This window comes from Eurosta solidaginis, chromosome 1 (genome assembly GCF_040869045.1).
Source record: "Eurosta solidaginis isolate ZX-2024a chromosome 1, ASM4086904v1, whole genome shotgun sequence".
NCBI classification, from domain to species: Eukaryota; Metazoa; Arthropoda; class Insecta; order Diptera; family Tephritidae; genus Eurosta; species Eurosta solidaginis.
Genome location: NC_090319.1, coordinates 124,762,955 through 124,789,691, shown reverse-complemented (window position 1 = coordinate 124,789,691; position 26,737 = coordinate 124,762,955). Strand labels below are relative to the sequence as shown.

General features: G+C 36.8%; 1 protein-coding gene across 16 annotated transcripts in view; it reads right to left on the bottom strand.

Moving 5' to 3' along the window:
- The window catches only part of Mvl (Malvolio), a 1,196,163-nt gene that overhangs the window by 227,291 nt on the left and 942,135 nt on the right, over positions 1 to 26,737 (bottom strand). The window contains exon 9 of one of the 16 annotated variants that reach the window (XM_067759820.1): positions 5,293 to 5,403. The exons of the other annotated variants lie outside the window; for them this stretch is intronic. Within the exon in view, the coding sequence (XP_067615921.1) occupies positions 5,370 to 5,403 (34 nt within the window). The 3' untranslated portion in view covers positions 5,293 to 5,369. Of the gene's footprint in view, positions 1 to 5,292; positions 5,404 to 26,737 lie in introns of those variants that run through there. 16 annotated transcript variants of the gene reach the window in all.

Here is a 26,737-nt window from a genome sequence, read left to right as displayed (position 1 = left end):
TCAGTGATCAGGGTATGAATGAAATACAAAAGCAGAAGCATTTGAGCCAAAATTGCCGGTAATTAAATCTGCTGCTGATATCAGAGCGGGAAGCATTTTAAACACCACAACTAAATTGGTGCGAGGTAGGTATGAGACAGGTCTTTTGTGGGGTGAGGAAAATATAACCATGCCTTATAGTTATGATGTTGCATTAAAACCCCTTCAACTTGTTGAACAAAAAATGTTGCGCGACTCTATTTATGCAAAATGGTACAACGATAAAATAAATGAATATATAAACAAGGGTTACGATAGAAAGCTATCTCCGAATACAATTGACTTACCAACAGACCGTGTAGAGTATTTACCACATTTTGCCGTTTACAACGTAAACAAAGGAAACAACCCTAGACTTGTGTTTGATGCCGCTGCCAAGGTCAACAATATTTCTTTGAACACTATGCTTTTAAAGGGTCCTGATGATTATCAGCCACGACCTTTGCAATCGATTTTGTTTAAATTTCGTGAAGGTGCTATAGCTGTTTGTGGAGACATTCGAGAAATGTTCCACCGCACTAAAATTATTAACAAAGATCAAAAATTTCAGAGTTTTCTTTGGCGTGAAGGTGACACATCGAGGCCGCCAGATGTATATCTAATGGGGGCCATGATTTTTGGTTCAATATGTTCTCCATGTTCTGCTCAGTTTGTTAAAAATCTGAATGCGTTAAAATTTATAAGCGAGGATGTGAGGGCGGTGGAAGCCATTGTCAATCGTCATTATGTAGATGATAATATCGATATTTTTGCTAGTGTTGACGAGAGTATAAGCGTAAAAAAAAAAGGTGATTGAGATTCATAGCAAATTGAATATTGGCTGGCATGATGCTATATCCGTTGATATATACGACAAATGGTATCAGTGGTATACAATGCTCGGCAGCGTGAGCGAGCAAAGTATCCCTCGATTTTATGGTAACAATTTTTTAAATCCGTCTTCGCAAGTTCAGCTGCATATATTTGCGGATGCAAACGAAAGCGTTCGCAACTATCGCATATTTTCGAATTAGTTATCGCGACGAAATTAGCGTGTGTTTCGTCGCAGCCAAGAGTCGGTGCAGCCCGTTTAAGCCAATGTACATTCCTAGGCTGGAGTTACAAGCTGCGGTGCTGGCAACACGATTGTGTAAATTAATCACTGGTAGTCATATAATGAAGCCGCAGTCAATAATATATTGTTCAGACTCAACAACCGTTATACAGTGAATCCGATCTGAAGCTCGTCAGTATAAGCAGTTTGTAAGCCACCGAATTTCCGAGATCCTCCAATCATCTGAGGTGGCCCAATGGAGTTCGGTACCTGGTACGTTTAATCCGGCTGACAAAACAAACGCGTCCCCAAATCAAATACAGACTTTGCTAACGATTTGAGCTGGTTTAACGGACCTGATTTTCTGAGGCAATGCGAGGTTGGTTGGCCATTGCTGCCAAACAATACAGCGATGGGTGAGGGTGATGAAGAAAGAATGGTACCTGATGACGCAATACCGTTCACGAAATTTTCTAACTATCATAAGCTTCTTAAAGTCATGACTTGGGTTCGATTTGCAATTTCTAAGTTCTTGGGATTTGTGAGAAGAAACGCGGAAGCACCAAAAAACCCATTAAATATCAGCTTATGAAATTAAAGAGACAGACATAATTTTATGCAAGTTCCTTCAAGAAGCTGTATTTACAGATGACTTTGTAACGTTGCGTAAAGGTGCGCAACTTTCGAAACGCAGTCCCATATTTACCTTAACACCCTTGATGGACGACAGAGGGCAATTACGTGTTGGTGGTCGTATTGACAATGCTTTGAGTCTACCTATTGATACAATTATTTTGCCAAAAAATGTCGGGGCTCATAGTACGAAATTAACACGAAGTATTTTACCGCCAGAATCAAGAAGCAATAATCTGCGCAATCCGGTCAAAATTTTGGATACCGAGTCTACGATGTGTTGTTCGATTAGTTAAACGCGAATGTCAGATTTGTAAAAATGTTTTTGCGATTCCCAGACCTCCGTTCATGGGACAAATACCTTCAGATAGGATGGAGCCATACATTAAACCGTTCTCGTATACGGGACTTCATTACTTCGGACCAGTTATGGTTTCGATAGGGCGGCGACGAGAAAAACGATGGGTAGCATTATTCACCTGTCTAACGATTCGCGCTGTACATTTAGATGTGGCCAAAGACTTGTCGACTGATGCAGTTATTTTTTGTCTGCGGAATTTCGTTAGCCGCAGAGGGGTTCCTGTTCGTATACGCAGTAATCGAGGAACAAACTTCGTAGGAGCAAGCAAGGTAGATTGGTTACACACTGCCGCGGGCGTTGAGGAGGAGCGCACTCGTCGAGGTATCGAGTGGGTGTTCAATACGCCAGGGAATCCATCGGCGGGAGGTACTTGGGAGCGTATGGTTAGGCGTGTAAAGAGAGTATTGGCTTTTAAGTTAAGGGAAACAGCTCCGCAAATCGAAACGTTGCAGAGCTTACTTATTGAGGCTGAAAACATAATAAACTCGCGTCCGCTTACACATCTGCCAATTTAAAGCAACTATGCTGATCCACTGACACCGAACCATTTTTTATGGGGGTGTCCAAATTACGTACAGACTTCTTGCAATATCGATACAATATGCTTACGCAAGCAGTGGCGTATTTTACAAAATTTAAAACAAACGTTTTGGCGCAGATGGGTATTAGAGTATTTGCCAACCCTAAATCGTCGAATAAAGCGGCATCAGAGGGTTCATCCTATTCAGGTTGGTGATGTTGTGGTTGTTTATGATGTCAATGGGAGCATAGGCGAAAGGAAGCGTGGCGTCGTTTTAAATGTGTTTCCGGCTCCTGATGGGCAAGTCAGATCAGCCCTAATCAAAACAACTAGTGGCAACTTAAAGAGACCCGCTTCGAAGCTAGCGGTTCTGGATGTTAAAGGTGAACCTCAAATCACAGACGCTCCTTCGTTTCACGGGGGGCAGGATGTTATTGACATATGTACCTAGCTTAAGGTTTTGAATTCAACCCTGATATAAATGAAATGTAACTACCTTTTATTTCAACTCTGTATATGTATATTGGAATTTTAAATTTGTAATCGCTTCAAACGGCTTCATTTCTTACGAACAGCCGAAGGAAAAGCAGTAAGAGCAAAACCTATACTTTAACATTTCTTGCGTGCGTTTATATTAGGTTGGCTTGTAACAGAAATATACTTTTCAGATATTAAAGCGCCTACCCTACCCCATCCTTTCAAATAAAATATCGTTTTTAATATATTCGTGCGTGCTTTTTTATGCTGTTCAATATTGCCGCCGCAATATTTATTTTAATATTTATTCACGAAAAGTTCCGTCAGTAAGTCGCCATATTTTTTATAACGCATGCCGCGTTACAATTTACGAAATAAAGAAGGAAATACTGCTCAAAATTCAGCAAAAATGGTGAATTCAGATCAAGATTCATCCAGCAACAATGAAGGAGAACAGACTGTAGTCGAATCGAACAACACAGTTGCTGATTTGCAAGAAAAAATTCGCCAACTGCAACTTTCTTTGGAAGCCTATGAAAGAGAGATATTTTTCTGAAGCAGATAATTGTATCGACAACTGCCGCCGTTGAAGAGAAGATTAATACATCATTTGCAGACTCCGGTCATATCAGTGCTGCCGCACCTCTACATCAACTGCCGCCTATCATACTGCGTATTCTATATCACATAAAAGTTTCAACGCCGCCGCTCTTGCCACACAAACTTCAAACGCTGCTACTATGCCGATGCATATCAATGCATCAACAATCGCCCAGTATCCTGCAAACTGTATGTCACATACGAATTTTGCTACCACAACTGCTCTTGCAACACAAGCTCCTAACGTCGCTGCCGCCGATACGTTCATCGCCCGTTTCAACGCATTAACAAGTTTTGCCAATACTATGTCAGGTGTTCATCATATGCCTATTTATGCACAACCTACAACGCCGCATTTCAGCTTTACAACAGGTGACTATATGTCTAATGCCAATTTCGCTACTAACAATTCTACAGCCGTCACATCGCCCAACAACGTAACTTCGCCTCACATAATGTATAACAATACCAAAAAATTTTGAATATAAAGATATTGCATGCGCGAACTTCGGTGGAAAGCAGCGGAGCGTAACAAAATTCTAGTAGGTCACTTTCACCACACCAAAAACTTTAACACAATTTTTAACATAATTTAAGCACAGAAATACACTGATTGGAGTTTTAGTGAGTAAAAGTTAAAATTTTGAACACATTAGCTGAATAAAAAGTGTACAAATAATTATTAAATAACAAATACAGACAGTGGTAGTTTAACAAATTCTGCTGTGGTAAGTGGTGAATGTGACCTACTAGAATTTTGTGAAGCTTGCCTCACACGATTTTTCGTTTATGCAATGTCTCTATATTATACCGTTTCTGACAATACACACCCAACACTTACGACATCGCACACATTGCATTTTATTCGTAAATTTCAAGATTTACCGCAAAGTTCATAGTCGCCTTTAACGAAACAACACATATGTTCGCATACACCAATGTAGAAAATTTACTACGTTTGTAGAAAGCTCTAAAAGGAGATGCACGTTCCAAAGTTGAATCCCTGTTAATCCACCCGTCAAGCGTGAATGCAGTGACTTCGTCGTAGCAGTTCCACTTCGGACGCCCGGCTGTTTAACAAAGCCAGATCATTTCCACCAGTCACAACGGGAAAAATTCATGAAATTGCCAACTTCAGCTCAATGGTCACAAATTTAGCCGCCTTTCTTCAGAATGCCGCTGCCGTACCTCATCTGTCAAACACCACATTGCTCGATGAACTGGTAAATAAATTACCTTTTTATAAACGTGAAGAAAGGGCACGTCATACTTTTACAATAAATAAACAATTCCCAACAATTTGCGAATTCAGTTCGTGGTTGCAACTGGTGCCAACGTACGTTGTTATGGCAACAGAGCTAACTTCACCACAGTCCAGCTGTGATAACTCACCACGAAATTCTGGCACAAATAAAATAGTAAAACCAGTCCTAGCCGTATCGGAAGAAAAATTAATGTGCGTATTTTGTAAGGGCTATCACCGATTATACCAATGCCAAAAATTTAAAGATTCTGCTTACAATGAAGGTTGGGAAATCGTAAAAACGAATCGACTTTGTTTTTGTTGCTTTTCCACAGGCCACAATGTACACAACTGTCCGCGTCGTCGATCATGCGGTGTATCGCAATGCCATAAATACCACAACAAATTGTTGCATAGTGGGATCGTTAGAAATTACAATTCCGGCAACACAGCGCCTGCTGAGTCAGCTGTTGCCACTGTAAGCACTTTTCGTTTGCCTGTAAATGACAAGAAGCAAGCAACGAATGAATGTAATAACAAAGTAAATAAAAATGTAAACAAAACTTTATTAAAATTTTTACCAGTAGAGTGCTAAGGTGACATTATTGGAAGAGCAAATAGCTAATCAGATTGGCGTTAGAGGTGGAAAGAGCTGCTGTGGCTCAAATGGTTCGATGACCCAACAACCAACGAAGTTTCAAAACGGGTAAATGTAGAAATTTCAAGTGTAAATGACAACCAGAGATTTGCCATGAAAGGGGTGCGAACAATAAAGAAGTTGTTGTTGGCCTCCACAAACATTGTGTGTTGAGAAGTTTACGCAAGTGTTCACTGAATTAAATGCCATACCTGTGGAAAGTTATACAAATGCAATTCCAAAAATTCTGATTGGAATGCCGCATACAAATTTATTACGCCTGTTGAGTGTTGTGAACTTCACCGAAGGATTCACAGTACATGAAACTAAATTGGGTTGGACGCTGTTCGGGTCAGACCAAAGAGGATAAATACAATAAGAGCCGTCACTCGTTATTTTTTAGGCATTTACTCGATGTATACTGAGAGGTAGTCGCTACTTTTTTTGGGCGAGATGTTTATAAATGTCTTCTATACATTTTCGTGTGGTATTTGTGTTTATTTTTCCGACTGTATTTAACTAACTTATTTAATTCTCTTTCCAAAAATCACAGTTGCACAAGGGACCTACACGGCATGGATAAATGCGAGACAATTAAAAATGTCCCTCTCAGAAAACATTCGGCATCAATTTTTTCAATTTCCAGCGAAATACTCGCTACAAAATAATGAGTGACGGCTCTTATTGTATTTATCCTCTTTGGTCAGACGAAGATAATTTTAATAACTCTATTATTTGTCATGTGGATATCAGTGATCAGGGTATGAATGAAATACAAAAGCAGAAGCATTTGAGCCAAAATTGCCGGTAATTAAATCTGCTGCTGATATCAGAGCGGGAAGCATTTTAAACACCACAACTAAATTGGTGCGAGGTAGGTATGAGACAGGTCTTTTGTGGGGTGAGGAAAATATAATATTATGATGTTGCATTAAAACCCCTTCAACTTGTTGAACAAAAAATGTTGCGCGACTCTATTTATGCAAAATGGTACAACGATAAAATAAATGAATATATAAACAAGGGTTACGCTAGAAAGCTATCTCCGAATACAATTGACTTGCCAACAGACCGTGTATAGTATTTACCACATTTTGCCGTTTACAACGTAAACAAAGGAAACAACCCTAGACTTGTGTTTGATGCCGCTGCCAAGGTCAACAATATTTCTTTGAACACTATGCTTTTAAAGGGTCCTGATGATTATCAGCCACGACCTTTGCAATCGATTTTGTTTAAATTTCGTGAAGGTGCTATAGCTGTTTGTGGAGACATTCGAGAAATGTTCCACCGCACTAAAATTATTAACAAAGATCAAAAATTTCAGAGTTTTCTTTGGCGTGAAGGTGACACATCGAGGCCGCCAGATGTATATCTAATGGGGGCCATGATTTTTGGTTCAATATGTTCTCCATGTTCTGCTCAGTTTGTTAAAAATCTGAATGCGTTAAAATTTATAAGCGAGGATGTGAGGGCGGTGGAAGCCATTGTCAATCGTCATTATGTAGATGATAATATCGATATTTTTGCTAGTGTTGACGAGAGTATAAGCGTAAAAAAAAAAGGTGATTGAGATTCATAGCAAATTGAATATTGGCTGGCATGATGCTATATCCGTTGATATATACGACAAATGGTATCAGTGGTATACAATGCTCGGCAGCGTGAGCGAGCAAAGTATCCCTCGATTTTATGGTAACAATTTTTTAAATCCGTCTTCGCAAGTTCAGCTGCATATATTTGCGGATGCAAACGAAAGCGTTCGCAACTATCGCATATTTTCGAATTAGTTATCGCGACGAAATTAGCGTGTGTTTCGTCGCAGCCAAGAGTCGGTGCAGCCCGTTTAAGCCAATGTACATTCCTAGGCTGGAGTTACAAGCTGCGGTGCTGGCAACACGATTGTGTAAATTAATCACTGGTAGTCATATAATGAAGCCGCAGTCAATAATATATTGTTCAGACTCAACAACCGTTATACAGTGAATCCGATCTGAAGCTCGTCAGTATAAGCAGTTTGTAAGCCACCGAATTTCCGAGATCCTCCAATCATCTGAGGTGGCCCAATGGAGTTCGGTACCTGGTACGTTTAATCCGGCTGACAAAACAAACGCGTCCCCAAATCAAATACAGACTTTGCTAACGATTTGAGCTGGTTTAACGGACCTGATTTTCTGAGGCAATGCGAGGTTGGTTGGCCATTGCTGCCAAACAATACAGCGATGGGTGAGGGTGATGAAGAAAGAATGGTACCTGATGACGCAATACCGTTCACGAAATTTTCTAACTATCATAAGCTTCTTAAAGTCATGACTTGGGCTCGATTTGCAATTTCTAAGTTCTTGGGATTTGTGAGAAGAAACGCGGAAGCACCAAAAAACCCATTAAATATCAGCTTATGAAATTAAAGAGACAGACATAATTTTATGCAGGTTCCTTCAAGAAGCTGTATTTACAGATGACTTTGTAACGTTGCGTAAAGGTGCGCAACTTTCGAAACGCAGTCCCATATTTACCTTAACACCCTTGATGGACGACAGAGGGCAATTACGTGTTGGTGGTCGTATTGACAATGCTTTGAGTCTACCTATTGATACAATTATTTTGCCAAAAAATGTCGCGGCTCATAGTACGAAATTAACACGAAGTATTTTACCACCAGAATCAAGAAGCAATAATCTGCGCAATCCGGTCAAAATTTTGGATACCGAGTCTACGATGTGTTGTTCGATTAGTTAAACGCGAATGTCAGATTTGTAAAAATGTTTTTGCGATGCCCAGACCTCCGTTCATGGGGCAAATACCTTCAGATAGGATGGAGCCATACATTAAACCGTTTTCGTATACGGGACTTCATTACTTCGGACCAGTTATGGTTTCGATAGGGCGGCGACGAGAAAAACGATGGGTAGCATTATTCACCTGTCTAACGATTCGCGCTGTACATTTAGATGTGGCCAAAGACTTGTCGACTGATGCAGTTATTTTTTGTCTGCGGAATTTCGTTAGCCGCAGAGGGGTTCCTGTTCGTATACGCAGTAATCGAGGAACAAACTTCGTAGGAGCAAGCAAGGTAGATTGGTTACACACTGCCGCGGGCGTTGAGGAGGAGCGCACTCGTCGAGGTATCGAGTGGGTGTTCAATACGCCAGGGAATCCATCGGCGGGAGGTACTTGGGAGCGTATGGTTAGGCGTGTAAAGAGAGTATTGGCTTTTAAGTTAAGGGAAACAGCTCCGCTAATCGAAACGTTGCAGAGCTTACTTATTGAGGCTGAAAACATAATAAACTCGCGTCCGCTTACACATCTGCCAATTTAAAGCAACTATGCTGATCCACTGACACCGAACCATTTTTTATGGGGGTGTCCAAATTACGTACAGACTTCTTGCAATATCGATACAATATGCTTACGCAAGCAGTGGCGTATTTTACAAAATTTAAAACAAACGTTTTGGCGCAGATGGGTATTAGAGTATTTGCCAACCCTAAATCGTCAAATAAAGTGGCATCAGAGGGTTCATCCTATTCAGGTTGGTGATGTTGTGGTTGCTTATGATGTCAATGGGAGCATAGGCGAAAGGAAGCGTGGCGTCGTTTTAAATGTGTTTCCGGCTCCTGATGGGCAAGTCAGATCAGCCCTAATCAAAACAACTAGTGGCAACTTAAAGAGACCCGCTTCGAAGCTAGCGGTTCTGGATGTTAAAGGTGAACCTCAAATCACAGACGCTCCTTCGTTTCACGGGGGGCAGGATGTTATTGACATATGTACCTAGCTTAAGGTTTTGAATACATCCCTGATATAAATGAAATGTAACTACCTTTTATTTCAACTCTGTATATGTATATTGGAATTTTAAATTTGTAATCGCTTCAAACGGCTTCATTTCTTACGAACAGCCGAAGGAAAAGCAGTAAGAGCAAAACCTATAGTTTAACATTTCTTTCTAATAAAAATATTCTTTTCAGATATTAAAGCGCCCACCCTACTCTACCCTTTCAAATAAAATATCGTTATTAATATATGTATTCGTGTGTGCTCTTTTATGCTGTTCAAAATTGCCGCCGCAATACTTATAGAACCTTAAGCTTTATTCAAAGCTTAAGGTCTCTGTGTTATCGGTAAGTTCCTTAAAACACGAAACAAAATTTCCATATTGGGACGCTTTTCTACATTTCCGCGATCCCTGTGTAACTTAGTAACATATTGTCATCGGATTCTGATGTGTGATCAAAGTTTCAAGACTATAGCTCCGCGGAAAATTACCAAATTTTGTTCTAAAATTCAGTCATTTTCATTGCATTATTACAAACTGACGCGATAACATTCGAAATTATCTTACAGCAAAAAATACTTTATATAGAGAAGGATACCTGTGTCGCTTACGAGCACGTAAGTTTTTCGAGATGTTCTAAATGCGCGGGATATAAACACAAAGAAATTGATTTTACAAATAAAGTGGCTTTTGGCAGATGCGCTGAATCCCACGACATCAAGGAATGTACGTCTAACACGATTAAATCTGTTAATTGCTACCAACTGGTGAAAAAGATGTCAATATGCATTCAGTAAAGACTGCTCGACGCACAAAAAACATGCGCAGTTAAAAAATAAAATTCGAGTTTGGCAACGAACACTAAATGAGATAAACTGCGTATGTATATTTAAAAATTAATATTATATATGTTATATACTAGCAAGTACCCGGCTTACGTTGTTACGCCGCAAAAATAAAATGTATTGAATTTTTGCTATTTGGGTAGGTATAGTTTAAAAAAAGAGACGCATATGTACATATTTTATGAATATGTTCCGCTAAGAATGTAATAATGTACAACCCTCTCTTGGATGATGATTGCAAACAGTTTTAATCTCGTTAACGTTATTAAAAAATTGTTTAATAACAACTTAGAAAGAAACCAAAACGATAAAAGATAACAATGCATACATAAGTAATTTGGATTTTGGAACGTAAAAATTTAGTACATAAAGTAATAGTTATTCATTAATTAAAACCTTCCGTAAATACAACATCCTTTGTTTAATTGGCAAGTTGACCGTGAGAAAATACCTCACTACGAAAGTCTACGCCAAGATAGTTAAACGCTTGACCTTGGGTATTATTTTTGTAGTTGCTAAATTGTAAAATGTAGATCGATAAGTATCATTGTTGTTTCACCTTCTGCATGCAGGATCGCTTTCATAATATTTGGCATCAATTGCGTGATTTTTAGTCGACTACCACTTCATAAATAATACCAATTTCAAGACGTAGTTCATATGGTGGTATCCCGGAGGTGCTGAGGGAGTTAAGCAAGTCCGTTGGATAGTGAACAACGTCTTCTTTATCTGTCACTTCGTCAAAGGAATTATAAATGTGGCAATATTCTTTGACAAGTAGCTTTATTAATTTCGTCTGCGGCTGAGTTCGTTGGAGTGACAATAGTTCCTTTTATAACCACTTGGAGTGCTTGTGTTGCATGTAAGCAATATCTGAATATACGTTATCAATAAGTTCATCAATTGCTCTGACCCATGATCCTACGATTTCTGGCATTGTTACGTAATCATCGCAGGTTATAGATTTGCAATCGTTGCCTATTTTCAGTATGAAATCTGCACATTGATTACAAGGGCCAGCTCCACTCGCATATTGGCAGAAGATTATCCCGTCCGTACATTCGACCACATATCTGATTTCTTTATCCACGCGTTGACAAAAATCTGCTCTTGTTCCCTTCGGAAGCACTAGTAGAGTTTGCCTAATGTCTCTTGTGAATACCAATTTAACTCCACCAATTTCCGCCAGAGAAGTTCTTAAATCTTCATAAGCGATGCTTTCTGAAGACCATCAGCCGTGCAGCCAAGCATGCACACTTTTGTCCTCATAATAAATTATGTGACAGCTTAAAGGTGGAATGAGAAGTTCCTCCTGCCTGTAGAAGAGTAGCAGCACCTCCTTAAGAAGCAACTTCAGCAGCAGGTTTACCTACAACACTTAAGGCCCGAACACATAAGTCTATAGATGCAGCATCGTGCATTGACAGCCACTTCTCTGTTAGCGCATGATGCTGCTGTGTTCGGGATTGAACTTTAGCTAAAATAAGTGAAGTCACAAGGTTTTTCCAGTTCCCCCAGACGCATCTATAAAAAGAAAATATATTTCCAGAATTTTTTTTAGGCAAACGAAATTCTTTATACGTTTCTCTCTCTATGAAAAACCAAATTTCCAAGAAGAATAAGACGTGTATTAAAAATTAGGTAGAAAGAGTTTGTTTATTAGATACTCAAACTACACACATATGTGTTGCTTTGTACGGCATCGACTGTTTTTACCATTGTGAATTCATACAAGTGAAAAATATTTCTATTCCTCCATTGCCATAATTATCTGTCAAATAATAACTGACAGGGAGAAGAGCTGTTACGAATTGCCAGAGAATGGAAGAAAGGTTTGTTTTTTGCTTGCGGTTATTAAACTGAAGTGGCATGAAATGCTAATTTGTGTTTCAAATCAGCTTTCTTTTAAATTTGTAGACAAAAAATCATACTACATATTAATATTCATTTCTAAAATCTAGTTTATAGATAAAATTTGAGCAAACATTTTAAAATACGTACAAAATACCAGTCGGCTACAGAAATGTTTGAAAAACGCAAATGAATTAAGTGATCGAGGTCTTTTACTATTGTGAAAGTTTTTTCTCAAACATTCGCCACTTGTATGAATTCACAATGGCACTGTTTTTGATCTTCGTGCTCAGCTAGAGTATTAATACATTCTTTATTTAGTTCAACTGTTGGCTTTGTTTTTTTCTAATTTACTCGTTTTCTATGTATAATAATTTAATATAATATAACTTGTAAAATATTCATTTTAAAAAATAATAAACTTGGACTTGAAGACAACAAATTAATATAATAATTAATTATTTACAGATTACTAAAACCAAACATAACATAAAATACTTTCAGTCTACGGAAAAAGTACCCTTGAATTCTAACAAAAGAAAGAGCTTAAAGAAAAATCGTATGGGCTGCAACAAAAATCCTCGTCTAATGAGATAATAGCACCTGATTGGCGCCCTCAACTGGCGGTGGTAGAGAGTAAAAATAACAAACAATAGAAAACGAGTTATAAATAAAAACTTGCAAAGTGCATTGATGGTCTGATGTGCAAAATGTCAATCTTTCAATGGGTGGATCGCTGATGATAAACTGTCATGGGTTTTGAAATAGTAGGCTATACGGTCTATGAACTTTGTTTTTTCTAATTTACTCGTTTTCTATGTAAAATAATTTAATATAATTTAACTTGTAAAATATACATTTTGCAAAAATAAAAAAAAAAATGAAGACAACCAATTAATATAATAATTAATTACACAGACCGACAAGAAATTTGACCATAAACCAGACCATACTTTCGTAAAGGTTTTCGATGCGCTGAATTCAAATCTAGACTAGGATTTTTGTTGCAGCCCATATGGTTTTTCTTTAAGCTCTTGTTTTGTTAGAATTCCAGGATACTTTTTCCGTAGACTGAAAGTTTTTAATGTTATGTTTGGTTTTAGTGGTCTGTAAATAACACAGTCCGACAAAATGAGACCGATTTTTTTGACCATAAACCAGACCATACTTTCCTAAAGGTTTTCGATGCGCTGAATTCAAATCTCAACGCTATTCGTAAGAGAAAGACTTCTTCTTTAAGATGCTATGTATGCTTTAAAAAAAAATCTATCGTTTATATATAACCTCAAAAATAGGCAAAAACGGTGTTTTTTGCACATTTAGGTTAGGATATCTCAAAATCCTGACGTGATAGAGCAATTCTGCGTCCAGATTTGAATTCATCGCATCGAAAACTTTTAGGAAAGTATGGTCTGGTTTATGGTCAAAAAAATCGGTCTCATTTTGTCGGCCTGTGTTATTTACAGACCACTAAAACCAAACATAACATTAAAAACTTTCGGTCTACGGAAAAAGTATCCTGGAATTCTAACAAAACAAGAGCTTAAAGAAAAACCATATGGGCTGCAACAAAAATCCTCGTCTAACGAGATAATAGCACCTGGTTGGTGCACTTAAGTTACGGTGGTAAAGAGTAAAAACAACAAACAGTAGAAAACGAGTTATAAATAGAAACTTGCAAAGTGCATTGATAGACTGATGTGCTAAACGTCAAGCCTTCAATGTGTGGATCGTTGATGATAAATCGTTATGGGTTTTGAAATAGTCGGCTATACGGTCTATGAACTTGTTTCTAATTTACTCGTTTTCTATGTATAATAATCTATATATATAAAAATAAGTGCACATTTTTGGTGTTGCTTTATAACTTGAGACCGGCTCCACCAGATTTAACCAAATTTATTCGGTACATTTGGGCTATCATGTAGATGGTTCCTGTAAAGTTTGATTGAATTTGGTCGAGCGGTTTATGAGATATATCACACCAAGCTACGGCTACGTTTCATAACAATAGATGGTGCTTATTTGCATATTTGCGTTATTTCATGAAATGGAATAGGTGGTGTTTATTTAAATTTTGCATTATTCAATGGAATTGACGTTTCTAGAATTATAATTTGACGTTCGGCATTTGTCAAGTTAAAACCAAACGAAAAAAGAAGTCATTTGTTTTGTTTTTTTTTTTTCATAAAAACTGTGAAAAAAAATAAATGAACTGGATTTAAGTAAACTCGGTATATGCTATGCTTCAATTTGGTGAGTAATGTCCCACTAAATTTATTAAGTGTGATTTTGTTGTGTCAAAGAAACAACATTGTAATAGAATTGCGTTGTTTTTCTTAAGAAACAACCATGAATACAGTTGAAATAATCTTGGAAATTGCTGACAGACTGCATTCTGATGAAGATGTCATACATTTGGCATCGGCAAATTAATTTTTGGCTGGGATTTTGGCAACAAGAATGCAAGAGTATCGAGTTCATCGCATTTTTTACGACGAAGCGCTGATGCATTATTTCGGTCAATATTTTAGATTTCTCGAAATCAAAACCCGACATTCCGCAAACTTCAACTGGTTCTTTTCAAATGGTTGCTTCCTTACTGAAAATTTACAATATCTCTTCATTACACAACTGTCCCAACAAACAACGGTTCGGCGCAACGTGTTCAATCTTCTTTCACGACAAGAAATCACTTATTGGGAAAACGAATACACAGAATCGTTGACTGTTGCCATTCAACTTGCAAATTTACGACTACCAAATCTGATAGCCATTTATATATACAATGTTTCTTCGAAATACGGATCAAGTCAACATTAGAAACATTCGCCCACCTATTTTCGAATCAAGATCGCTACAACTATTTGGTAACCCAACTCATGGATCCCTCGAGTTCAACGAATATATTCACCGGCGTCCCGAAAATTGTTGTTGCTACACACTTACTAACTGTTTTACTCTGATGCCTTAAGAATAAAAAAAAAGTAATGAAGAAATGTATTTATGATGTGTTGTTCAGATTCATCTGCATCTGATCAAGTTTTCTTAGACATGAGTATGAACAATGAAAATGTCTGCCATTTAGCAATAGGTATTTTTCAGATACAATGGAAAGAGATACACCACAACACAGCATATCTGTCACATCGTACTTTCGGTGTATATTGACATTATGTCTTTTTGTTATGAACTATGGAGAATAAGCACGTGTGTTCAATATTTATGTAGTTTTCGATTCATAATTGAGTATTCCTTCATTTTCAATTGAATTCATATCAATATTTATAATACAATGGGAATTCCTTCTGTAAGTATGTCGTATTGTTAAAAAAAAAATGTAGTAGAAAATGGTGGCAATATTTTATCACGTTTTTCTCTTAAAATTTATTTTTTCAAATGTTCTTTCTCCCTTCATTTTACAGAATACATTTAGTGATTTCAACTGTATCTAATCGTGCGCACGTGTTTTATTGTGTTTTTCATCAAATTTTTTGCACGGTTTGTATTTTCGTTTTGTCTTTTGGACATATACGTGTGGGTGTATTTCGACCGCGCATTTTTTGTTTGCACATGTGCTTTTCTTAAATTAAATCTCATGCGTTGAACATGGAGTTTTAGTGATTTTTTTTCATTTCTCTTGAAGAAAATGCCTCGAGCCAGACGTCAAAATATCGGTCGACGTACGCGTTGTGCTAACAGAATGTTACTTCAAAGAAGAGCGCAAAGTATTCATGACCTGTTACAACAAAATGAAATACGACGTGAACGATATGCACGAAATAGATCTGCAGAACCACAGCGGCAAAGATATCCAGCACAAACAAGACAAATACGACGTCGTGTTCTAGAAAATATGTATCGTGCTGCTTTTAATTACCATCCAAAAATTGATATCAGTATGCATGGATATATTGGATTAATGAGTGCGGCATGTCCACATTGTGAAGCAGCTAAGTTTCTAGCTGAAATGGCTGGCATGTGTTGCGCTAATGGCAAAGTGAAATTGCCGGCATTTGAAACTCCACCTGATCCATTGCACTCATTGATTTTTAGAGGATCACCAATGTCGAGGCATTTTACGAGTCATATACAAGAATACAATTCATCATTTCAAATGACTACTTTTGGTGCTACAAATATTATAAGAGACAATTTTCTGCCGACATTTAAGGTGATTACTTCATGTGGAATGTCTAATTGTTCTGTAGATCTAAGTAACAGTTTCTACAATGTTTTTAAGGATTCTGATCCAACATCAAATTACATTGCATACATATTACCGATTCAAGGTCAGATTTATCATCGAGCGCGTGCATTGTTACCATTTCCTGACGCTAACCATCAATTTTTGCAAATATATTTTATCGGAGATGAAAATCTCGAGTTGGATAAACGTCGCACAATCGGCTCACATACAAAATGAGCGAATATTTGCGATATCCAAAGATTTTTTCATCAGAACAATTAATTGGTGAAATTGTTCAAAACCGCTCTCGATCATATGCCATCTGATAATCACAAAATCATAATCAGAGCGGATAAAACGCCTTTTGGTGAGTATGCCAGAAGATTTAATGTACCGACGATTGATGAAGTGGCAATTGCAATTGTTGGCGATCAGTTTCAATCCCGCGATATTGTACTTCATCGTAGAAATGAACAATTACGGCGTGTTTCGGAGATTCATCGCAGTTACGACGCATAACAATATCCAATTCTACATTGGAAAGGTGATGATGGTTATCACATTAATATACCAATGATAGATCCAAGAACCGGTATATAATATACTAATTATATTAATCAGATATTAAATAAATACTAAAATTTAAAATCGAATGAACATGTTTTTTACAGGTCGGTATGTTCAAAAGAAAGTTAGTGCGATGAATTATTATTCTTATTGATTGATGATTCGTGCACAAGAACAAAATTACATTCTGAGATGTGGTAAACTTTTTTTCCAATACATTGTAGACATGTATGCAAAAATTGAAACTGAACGCTTCAATTTCATCCGAATCTATCAAGCCAAATTGCGATCCGAAGAGTACATTCATTTGCAAGATGCAATAGCGAATGATGCAAATGTGAATGATATTGGACGTCTGACAATATTATCAGCTTCTTATATTGGTAGTCCACGCCACATGCACGAATATGCACAAGATGCTATGTAATATGTTCGAAAATACGGCGGACCAGATCTTTTCATCACCTTTACGTGTAATCCGATGTGGAGCGATATAAAAAAGAATTTTTTTTTATGGTCAGTCGACAACAGATCGACACGATGTTACAGCACGTGTATTCCGGAAAAATTGAAGGCACTGATGGCGTTTTTGTAAAGGTACAATGTTGGATGTACTCGATTGAATGGCAAAAAAGAGGTTTGCCACACGCACACATATTGATATGGCTGGTATGTAAAATAACACCGGACGAGATTGATAGCGTCGAATCAGCCGAAATACCAGATCAAACCATCGACTCAGAATTATTTGAAGTGGTAACAAAAAACATGATTCACGGTCCATGCGGTGAAATAAATATGAATTCACCATGTATGATCGATTGGAAATGTTCAAAGCGGTATCCGAGAGCATTAATTTCCGATACCATAACAATCAATGACGGATATCCATTGTAGCGACGTCGATCATTTGAAAATAATGGTAAACCGGCGATAATAAGAGTGCGCAATCAAGACATCGAAGTTGACAAACGTTGTGTCGTGTTATATTCACCGATACTGTCAAAAGTTTTTTAGGCTCACATAAATGTTGAGTACTGTAACTCAGTAAAGTGTATCAAATACATTTGTAAATATGTGAATACAGGAAGTAATATAGCTGTTTTAGAGTAGATGGTGAAAATAGAAATGATGAAATCACTCAATATCCAATGGGGCGATACATAAGCATTAATGAAGCAGTTTGGCGTACCTTTTCGTTTCCTTTGCACGAAATACATCCTGTTGTTGTCCATTTGGCATTTCATCTGGAGAATGGTCAACGAGTTTATTTCACTACTGAGAATGTACAGCAGAGAACAGCACAACCACCAGCAACTACTTTAACTGTTTTTTTTTTTTTCAATTGTGTGAAATCGACACATTTGCCAGAAATTTGATATATGTTGATATACCGCAATATTACACCTGGAATGCATCATCGAAAAAATTTCAACGGCGTAAACAAGGAACATCAGTTGATGGTCATCCAGGTATTTTCCAAACAGATGCCTTGGGCAGGATGTATACGGTACATCCCAACAATGCTGAATGTTCCTATTTGCTAGAGTTGGGTCGTTTCGTTCTGTCAATTGACCGGGTCTCTCAACTGAACAAGTGAACTAGATCTTCGAGTTCGGTTCTATTTGTTATTTTAGTTCATTTGTTCTTTTAGTTCATTTGTTCTTTTAGATCGTTTTATCTAATGTTATTTTTCTCTCTTCTCGTTCGCAAACATTGTAAATTCATACATACATACGCAGAAATTCACAGTGAGAACGAATGTCGATGATGCCACTTACACTAAAGATATGTGTGGTCATCTTTGTGTGGGGCACTGCTACAGCAATATATGTATGGAATATTTATGAAAAACATGTTTTGTAAGAAACTAATTATTACATTTATTAAACTTGAAAAGTTCATATTTACAATTTGTGTCTGTACTCTTTCAATTTCCTGGATCTTCCAAAATTTGTAACTTTTTTTGAAATTAATTATACATATATATATTAACTTATTTATTCATAACACATTTAAATATACCTACACAATGTATATCTGCATACACACCCCATCTATACTTGTTGGTTTTTTCGAGGGTGCGAGCAGCAGTGAACAAATTTGCTTAAAAAAAAAGAACAGATGAAACAAAAGGACAACTTGTTCGTTCATCAGAAATAGAACGAAAGATTCGAATCTCTGAAATAAACGAAAAAGCACAACTCTACTATTTGCGAATGTTGTTGGTAAACGTTGGTAATCATTTCAGGATTGAGGAATAGTTCACGGTCAATCATACAGAAAATGACACTCATTGGGACGCAACACTTCATGATGCATCGATCTCATCTCATCCACAGCAAATACGAATGTTTTTTCGATTATAATATCAACATGCATGCCATCGAATCCAATTGAATTGTGGAATAAATATAAAGTACATGACTGAAGATATTTTAAATCGGATGCGTCGTAGAGCAATGGATCCTGATTTGCTGATTACATTGGAAATGTACAAGCTTTTAGAATAATTGAAGACATGTGTCTTGCGATTGCCAATAAAGCATTGGGGCAGTTAGCTTTGATTTCACCAAATCGTCCATGCATGATTTATTTGATCGAGAGTTGCAGAGTGAACAAAAATTCGATTGTGACGATTTACGTACATTTGTTCAACCCAACATCACCAAATTGAACAATCAACGAAATCTTTCTATCTGAACGATCGGTTGTATGAGATATAACTATATATAGCTCCGATCAAAGTGATTTTTTCAGGATATCTTCTATGATATATTAGAATATATATCACCGAGTTTCACGTTTATACTTTCTAAATTGCGGTACGAATGACCAAAATCGTCTTATCTGGACGATCGGTTGTATGGGAGATATATGTTATAGTGGTCCGATCCTACCGGATCCGACAAATGTCTAATATAATACAAAAATGAATCCTTGTGCCAAATGTCGTTGAGATATCTCATAATTTGAAGGACTAGTTTGCGTTCAAACAGAAAGACGGACGGACAGAAAGACGGACATACGGACGGACAGACGGACATGGCTTTATCAACTCTGTTCGTCGCCCTGATCAATTCGGTATACTTAATGGTGAGTCTATCTTCTATATTTCTCAACATTACAAACATCGGACCAAAGTTAATATACCATTTCATGTTCATGAAAGGTATAAAATGTTGATGACGAATTTAATTGAAGCAACAATACTGACCGGAAAAGCAAAAGGTGAAATTGTGCTTATACCGCGAATCCCACTGATACCAACAGACATGCCATTTCAATTCAAGCGTTTGCAATTTCCATTGCGCCTGTCATTTGCTATGTCAGTCAACAAGGCGCAAGGACAATCGCTTCGAGTATGCGGATTGAATTTGGAGGAACCGTGCTTTTCGCACGGATAGCTATACGTTGCCTGTTCCAGAGTAGGCATTCCAAATTGTTTGTTTATTCATACCCCAGATGGAAAAACGAAAAATATAGTGTATCCAAATGTTTTGGATTAAGAATTGAAATAAAGATATAAAAAATTCTATGATAATTTATTATTTTTCCAATATATCTATTGGTGTAGCGAAGCACACCGGGTTCCCGCTAGTTTAATATAATATAATTTCTAAAATATATATTTTACAAAAATAATATACTTGGTCTTGAATACAACAAATTAATATAATAACAAAATATATATACAAACAAACGGTCTTGGAATGGGAATCCCCACATCAGCCATTATTATGGAAGTGTTCTTCCCAAATCTGGAAGAAAAGTACATACAGGAGTTGAAGTCCAAATTAGGCGTATCATTTTATGCTAGATACGTGGATGAGCTACTAATAACAAAGAGCTTGTACTGGAGTACCTCAACAAGCGGCACGGAAATATAAAATTCACAATGGAAACCGAAAAAGACGGAGAAATCAACTATCTAGACTTCACGATAAATATTGGTAAAGTTGCCAAAAGATTTAACTACGACATGCAAAGAAAGCCAATGGCGACCGATACAATAATACATAATAACTCAAATCACCCCCAACAGCATAAAAATGCAGCATTAAGGTATTTGGTACATAGACTTGCAAGAACACCTCTTACACAAAAAGCATATAAGAGAAAGCTTGAATTAATATATAACATTCCTGCAAATAACGAATATAAAAAAGCACTAGTAGATAAGCTCAGAAGGACGCATGGAGAACCAAAAAGAAATAATGAAAAGGAAAATAGTAACACCTGGACGACTATGACATATACTGGAAAAGCAACATATAAATTGGCAAACTTTTTAAAACTGGCAAGCGCTCCGATTGTATTTCTGCCATGAAAAGCTCTCAGTGAAAACTCATCTGCCTTGCAGATGCCGTTCGGAGTCGGCATAAAACATGTAGGTCCCGTCTGGCCAATTTGTAGGGAAAAATCAAGAGGAGCACGACGCAAATTGGAAGAGAAGCTCGGCCTTAGATCTCTTCGGAGGTTATCGCGCCTTACATTTATTTATTTTTTTTTTTCTTAAAAAAATACAACATTAACACAGCGGGCGAAAACTAAGAACTAACACTAACTCAGAGGATCCGTTTAGCAGTCGCGGCGTATACAAGCGTACCTGCGGATGCCAACACAGTTACATAGGACAAACAGGACTGCAAATAAGAACGAGGTTCAGAGAACACATTATACCAGAGTCTAACTTCGCAAATCACATGGTCGAACTTGAATGTTTCCCAGCAAACATCAATAAAACAGTTAGGGTCCTTCACATACAAGCAAAAGGCCGACGTCTGAAAGTACTCGGAAACATGGAAATCTACAAACAGAAAACATTCGGCGGTAGAATATTAAGCGAGCAGATAAACACTGATGATGGCAGAATGCCGAGACCGGTTTCTCTCGAAACCAAATTTGATAGGGGATGACGGCAAATCGTTCCAATATACGAGTACAATACCAATTAAAACTTCAGTGTGCTGGTAGTTAGGTGTTTGTCTGTTGTGACTGTTTGATTACTTTGTACGTACGTCCTTCTTTATATATACATAGATAGATTAAATCTCCTTAGTAAACAAACAAAGCATATATGTACATATGTGTATACATACCAACATACTCAAAAATAGAGTTATTGTTCAAGAATTTAAATAAAACGTTACAAATTTTTAACGAAAGAGTATTCTTAACCATTAAAAACATTAACACACCTGAATATTTATATCTATTTTACACGGAATTATGCATTGGAATTCATTTAGTTTCACATATGTATTTACATAAATACACTTTCATCTATTGCTAACACGCATGCATACACCCTCATATAGTCAGTCACACATATAAGCAGCATAACACGGGTAACTGAGTTTTCCATCGGATAACAAATATCCCTTGGAAAACCCCGCACGATCTCCGGTCCAACACAACGGAGATCATTTTCTTGTTTTCTGTTCCATTTCAACCACGGGGGAAGAAAGTGCCTGCTGCTGTCACGCCACATCATATACCAAAAGTAAAATATTTTACTAAATTAATACAAAATAAATTAATTATTGCCATCATTCTTATTATACTAATACAACCATTTGCCTTTTATTTCCATATCCACATATATATATTCTCCGTGCTACCACGCACCGTGTGAGAATATACATACATTGGTTCTGTCTCACCGCGAGAAATTTTAAAATCGAACAGAACAGATACAGTCCACATCACAAAAAAAAGGCAAATCAAGATTACCATTATCAATTTTGGGCAATAACACTTCAACACAAGACCTTCGAGATTTTTGGCACAACACAACAATACCTTCGAGATTTTGGCACAACACAACAAAGACCTTCGAGATATTTAACATTTCAACAAAAACCACCACCACAACAAAGAAAGCGGCAAAAACAATGCAACAACAAAACAAGTTACGTGGCTACGTATTCAAATGCACTGTGACAAACAGTTTTTTCCAAGTCAATTTTCTTTTAAATTGATACTGAACTATTTTCTGGTTCACATAACCACACTTTCCTTTGGATGCTTCACTTTTGTTTATTTTCAACAAAAACAACGCTACGCTTTATTTTATGTGCATAAGCACCCAACAAAAAATTCACTGGTACTTGCACGGTGACAAATAATTTTGTTTAGAGCGAATTGTGTTCATACGGGCTTTTGTTTATCAGCTATATCCCCCCACCCGCGGTAAGGTATAGCTGACACAGCTTAAGGTAACATAGTGCAGTTTTTTTCAAGCAAATTTTCTTTTAAATTGAAACTGCACTATTTTCTGTTTCACATAACCATACTTCCATTTGGGTACTTCAGTTTTGTTAATTTTCAACAATAACAAAAACACACTGTTTTATGTGCATCTGTACCCAACAAAAAATTCACTGGTACTTGTAACTATTGAATTTTTTCTTATATTTTTTTACACTTTCGCTTATTGTTCACTTTCCTTGAATGTTGTCCATAAAATGACTAGAATAGCGATATATTTGTCACAATCACTACGAAGTCTAGTTATCTTGTTGAAATATATATAAATACAAACAAATTCATTTATTCCTGCCAAATTTGGGTGGCGAACTTGTTTACATATTTAATTTACACTGGAACAAATAAAAATTCAATATTAGAAAAATATTTCTCATTTATTACGGTGTTAATTAATTTGCGTTCTTGGGTCATATAGGTGGTTGCTATTTTTTTTTTTGTTTTTTTGCAAATTAAATTTAAAGTAAACATTAAACAACTAAAAATGGAATCCTTTATACAAAAAGCAGAAGCGATCTTGGAATTCGAAACGGATTGTCATACCAATCGTATGTACGATGCTTGACTGCAATGGGTAAGTTGTCTGACAAGTTATCCAAGGGCACCAAGGAGACTGAAGCTCCAACCACCCGAAAACACAATATGCGTCTTCCTCCGTGCGATACAGCTGTGTTCAAGGGTGACTATTTGTCGTGGCCAACATTCCGAGATATGTTCACTGCCATTTACATATCGAACAAGGACCTTGCACCAATTGAGAAATTATTCCATCTTAATCAAAAAACTCAAGGGGAGGCCAACGATGTTGTAAGCAATGCACCTGTTACTAATGAAGGTTTTGATATTGCCTGGAAGAGTTTAACTGAAAGGTATGAAAATAAGCGTAGTTTAGTGAAGGCTCAACTCGACACAGTCTTCGGCATAAAGCCCGTAGGGTCTGATTGTGGTAAATCAATAAAGGATTTACAATTAAAATTAAATAATAGTATGACAGCATTAAAGGGTCATAAAATAGATATGAGAATCCTGCCTCCATAGTCAATAGGTGGCATAAATTAAAAACTTTGCATCAAACCTTTTGCAAAAGATGGAAAAGAGAATATCCTTTAGAAATGCAACAGCGGGTTAAATGGAAACACCCGAAAGCAAACATCAAAATAGGGGATTTCGTCGTCGTGAAAGACGACAATGTAGCTCCAAACGAATGGAGACTTGGAAGAGTGGTCAAACTCCACCCGGGAGCAGACAACCTTGTACGAGTTGTCGACATCACGACTGAAAAAGTCAATTAACAAGGCCCTTGGCCAAACTAGTTCTACTTCCACCAGCCAATGAAACAAGTGGAGAGGTATCCACCGATGACCAAACCGATCCTTAAATCAGGATATTCCACTTCTTTAGAATAGGTAATGCCATTTCTAATTATCAGCGTACAAAGTAAACAACTTTTAATTCAAAATTAAAAGGCAAAAGTCGACAGGGTGTAGATACAAAGCCTATGAAAACTACAAACGAATCAAAAAGCAAAAGTCGACAGGGTGCAGATACCAAGTCTATGAAAACTGCAAACGAAATCCCTGAAAAATAACCTATATCCCCAGAGGAAACATATAAAAAATGCATAAATTAACTACAAAACTAACTACCAAACTACCTACACGCAAATTACCACGTACAAATGTTCGGTTGCCGCAGGGAAATACATTCGTTTATTCGCTTGGGTTTTTTTTTTTCTTCTTCGTTTCAAAATCATTCTCAGCCATCTGTTCCTAAATATAAAACGGTTTAATATTGCTTCAGACAAATAACAGTCCAATACAATGACTTAACAAAGCTTTGGTTAATACAACCAGCATAATTCATTACCACGTTAATTTATCATGTTAAGTCAAGTTGGTGTAATTGGACTAACTACATAAGAAATCTAAACCGCAAACAAATTCCTATTATACCCATCCGCATGCGGGTATAATTAGTAGATATCAAACGATATCATTAAAACTACTCAATTAGGAGTATAAATAATGCCTTGCATTGCGGTTTGTACAATGGTTCTTAACCATTGCATTAAAAAATTAGTGTAGTGTAATTTTACAATACACTAACAAAAAAACAGATGTGTATTAACTACGTCAATATGAATAAACAAAACCCATATTCCTAAATTTTGCATTTCTTTTAGTTTAGTTTATGTGCTTTCTCCTATTTCTCACAACATTTTTTGTTGGGTATTGTGATACAAGGAATACACTACAACAACAAAATGCAAATTACTTTTGCACAAACCTACTCATATAACTGATCGCTTTTGCGATCATTTCCGGCATTTCTAGCACAAAAACTAGAAAGAAAACTTAAATGCACATCTTAAAACATTTTACATTATTCCGGGACCTAATTGGCATATGTATATTTGTTTGATGTCCACCTTCATCCGTGAAGGGCAAACCCTCAAAGCATTCTTTTGGGGTGAATCAATATTCAGGCGTGCAAGTACGTGTGTACCCATGTGTTCATTGTAATTTGCATAATCTAAAAGAAAAGCAAACAAGAAGTTATTGAAATGATTAATTTAACACAAATTATACAATTTTACAACTTGTTTACTTACCATCACTGATGACCTGATACGAACTTTTATTCTCTCTCAATTCGTTTCCAGGAATGGGTCTTGAAGTTCATTCGATTGGAAACAAAAGTTCATTCGTTTCCAAGAATCGGTCTTGAAGTTCATCCGATTGTAAACAAAAGTTCATTCGTTTCCAAGAACATCAGATGGCTATAGAGTTGCCTGAACTACCCAAAAAAAAAAAAAAAACTCCAAGAAATCCGTTCGGTTTCATTAATTTCAAAAAAATCAGCAAGTAAGGTGATAAAAACTTATTAAAATTTATAAAAAAGGCAAAGTTTTGTAGAAATATTTTGTGGTAGATAAGTGAAAAAATATGAAATAATATATTTCGATTGCGTTGCTTTCCTTTTTTGCGCTGGCACCGCCATAAGATAACAATGAACGGCTAGCCCCTTTTTCACTTTGATGCAACCAAAATGGTTATGTACATACATATGTATATCCACATACGCAAAAAATTTATAAGAAATTACGAAATTAGTTCACTTGGTGAAGTATCTGCGTTGTCGTCCGCAAAAGGCTGTTAATTATACATGTTGCGTTAACCTATACGTATACTTACAATTTATCTCAGCTGTCAAAAGTGGAATGTTGCAACGCTCCACAAAAACCTGACCTTTATGCATCCATTTACATCAATGCGAAGACTAAGAAGCTGACTTTTTCACCAATCGAAAGCTGCTACCAAAACCCGTTTCGTGTGCAGCCCTTTGATGAAAGGTGTTGTCACTGATAAATTTTCCACGGGTGAAAAATAATTATTTTTTCTTCGTATGTGTAATCCGGACAAAAATTCTAGTTTTTTGATATCCCATCTGACAATCTTGAGTAAGTTTTCGGTGAAAATTATAAATTAAACCTTTACTATGTAAAATACCCCAAAGTTATTCTGAAATGCCCAAACTTGATTTTGAGCATGATGGTATCTATGGCCAATATTATAAAAAATGCACATTTTCACGCGCTCTCAGAGAGCGAGAAGTTTCATATCAGGTCATCAGTGCTTACCATCATCATGTTTATTATGAAATGACATTCTTCTTCTTCCATTTGTCATTCTTTCAT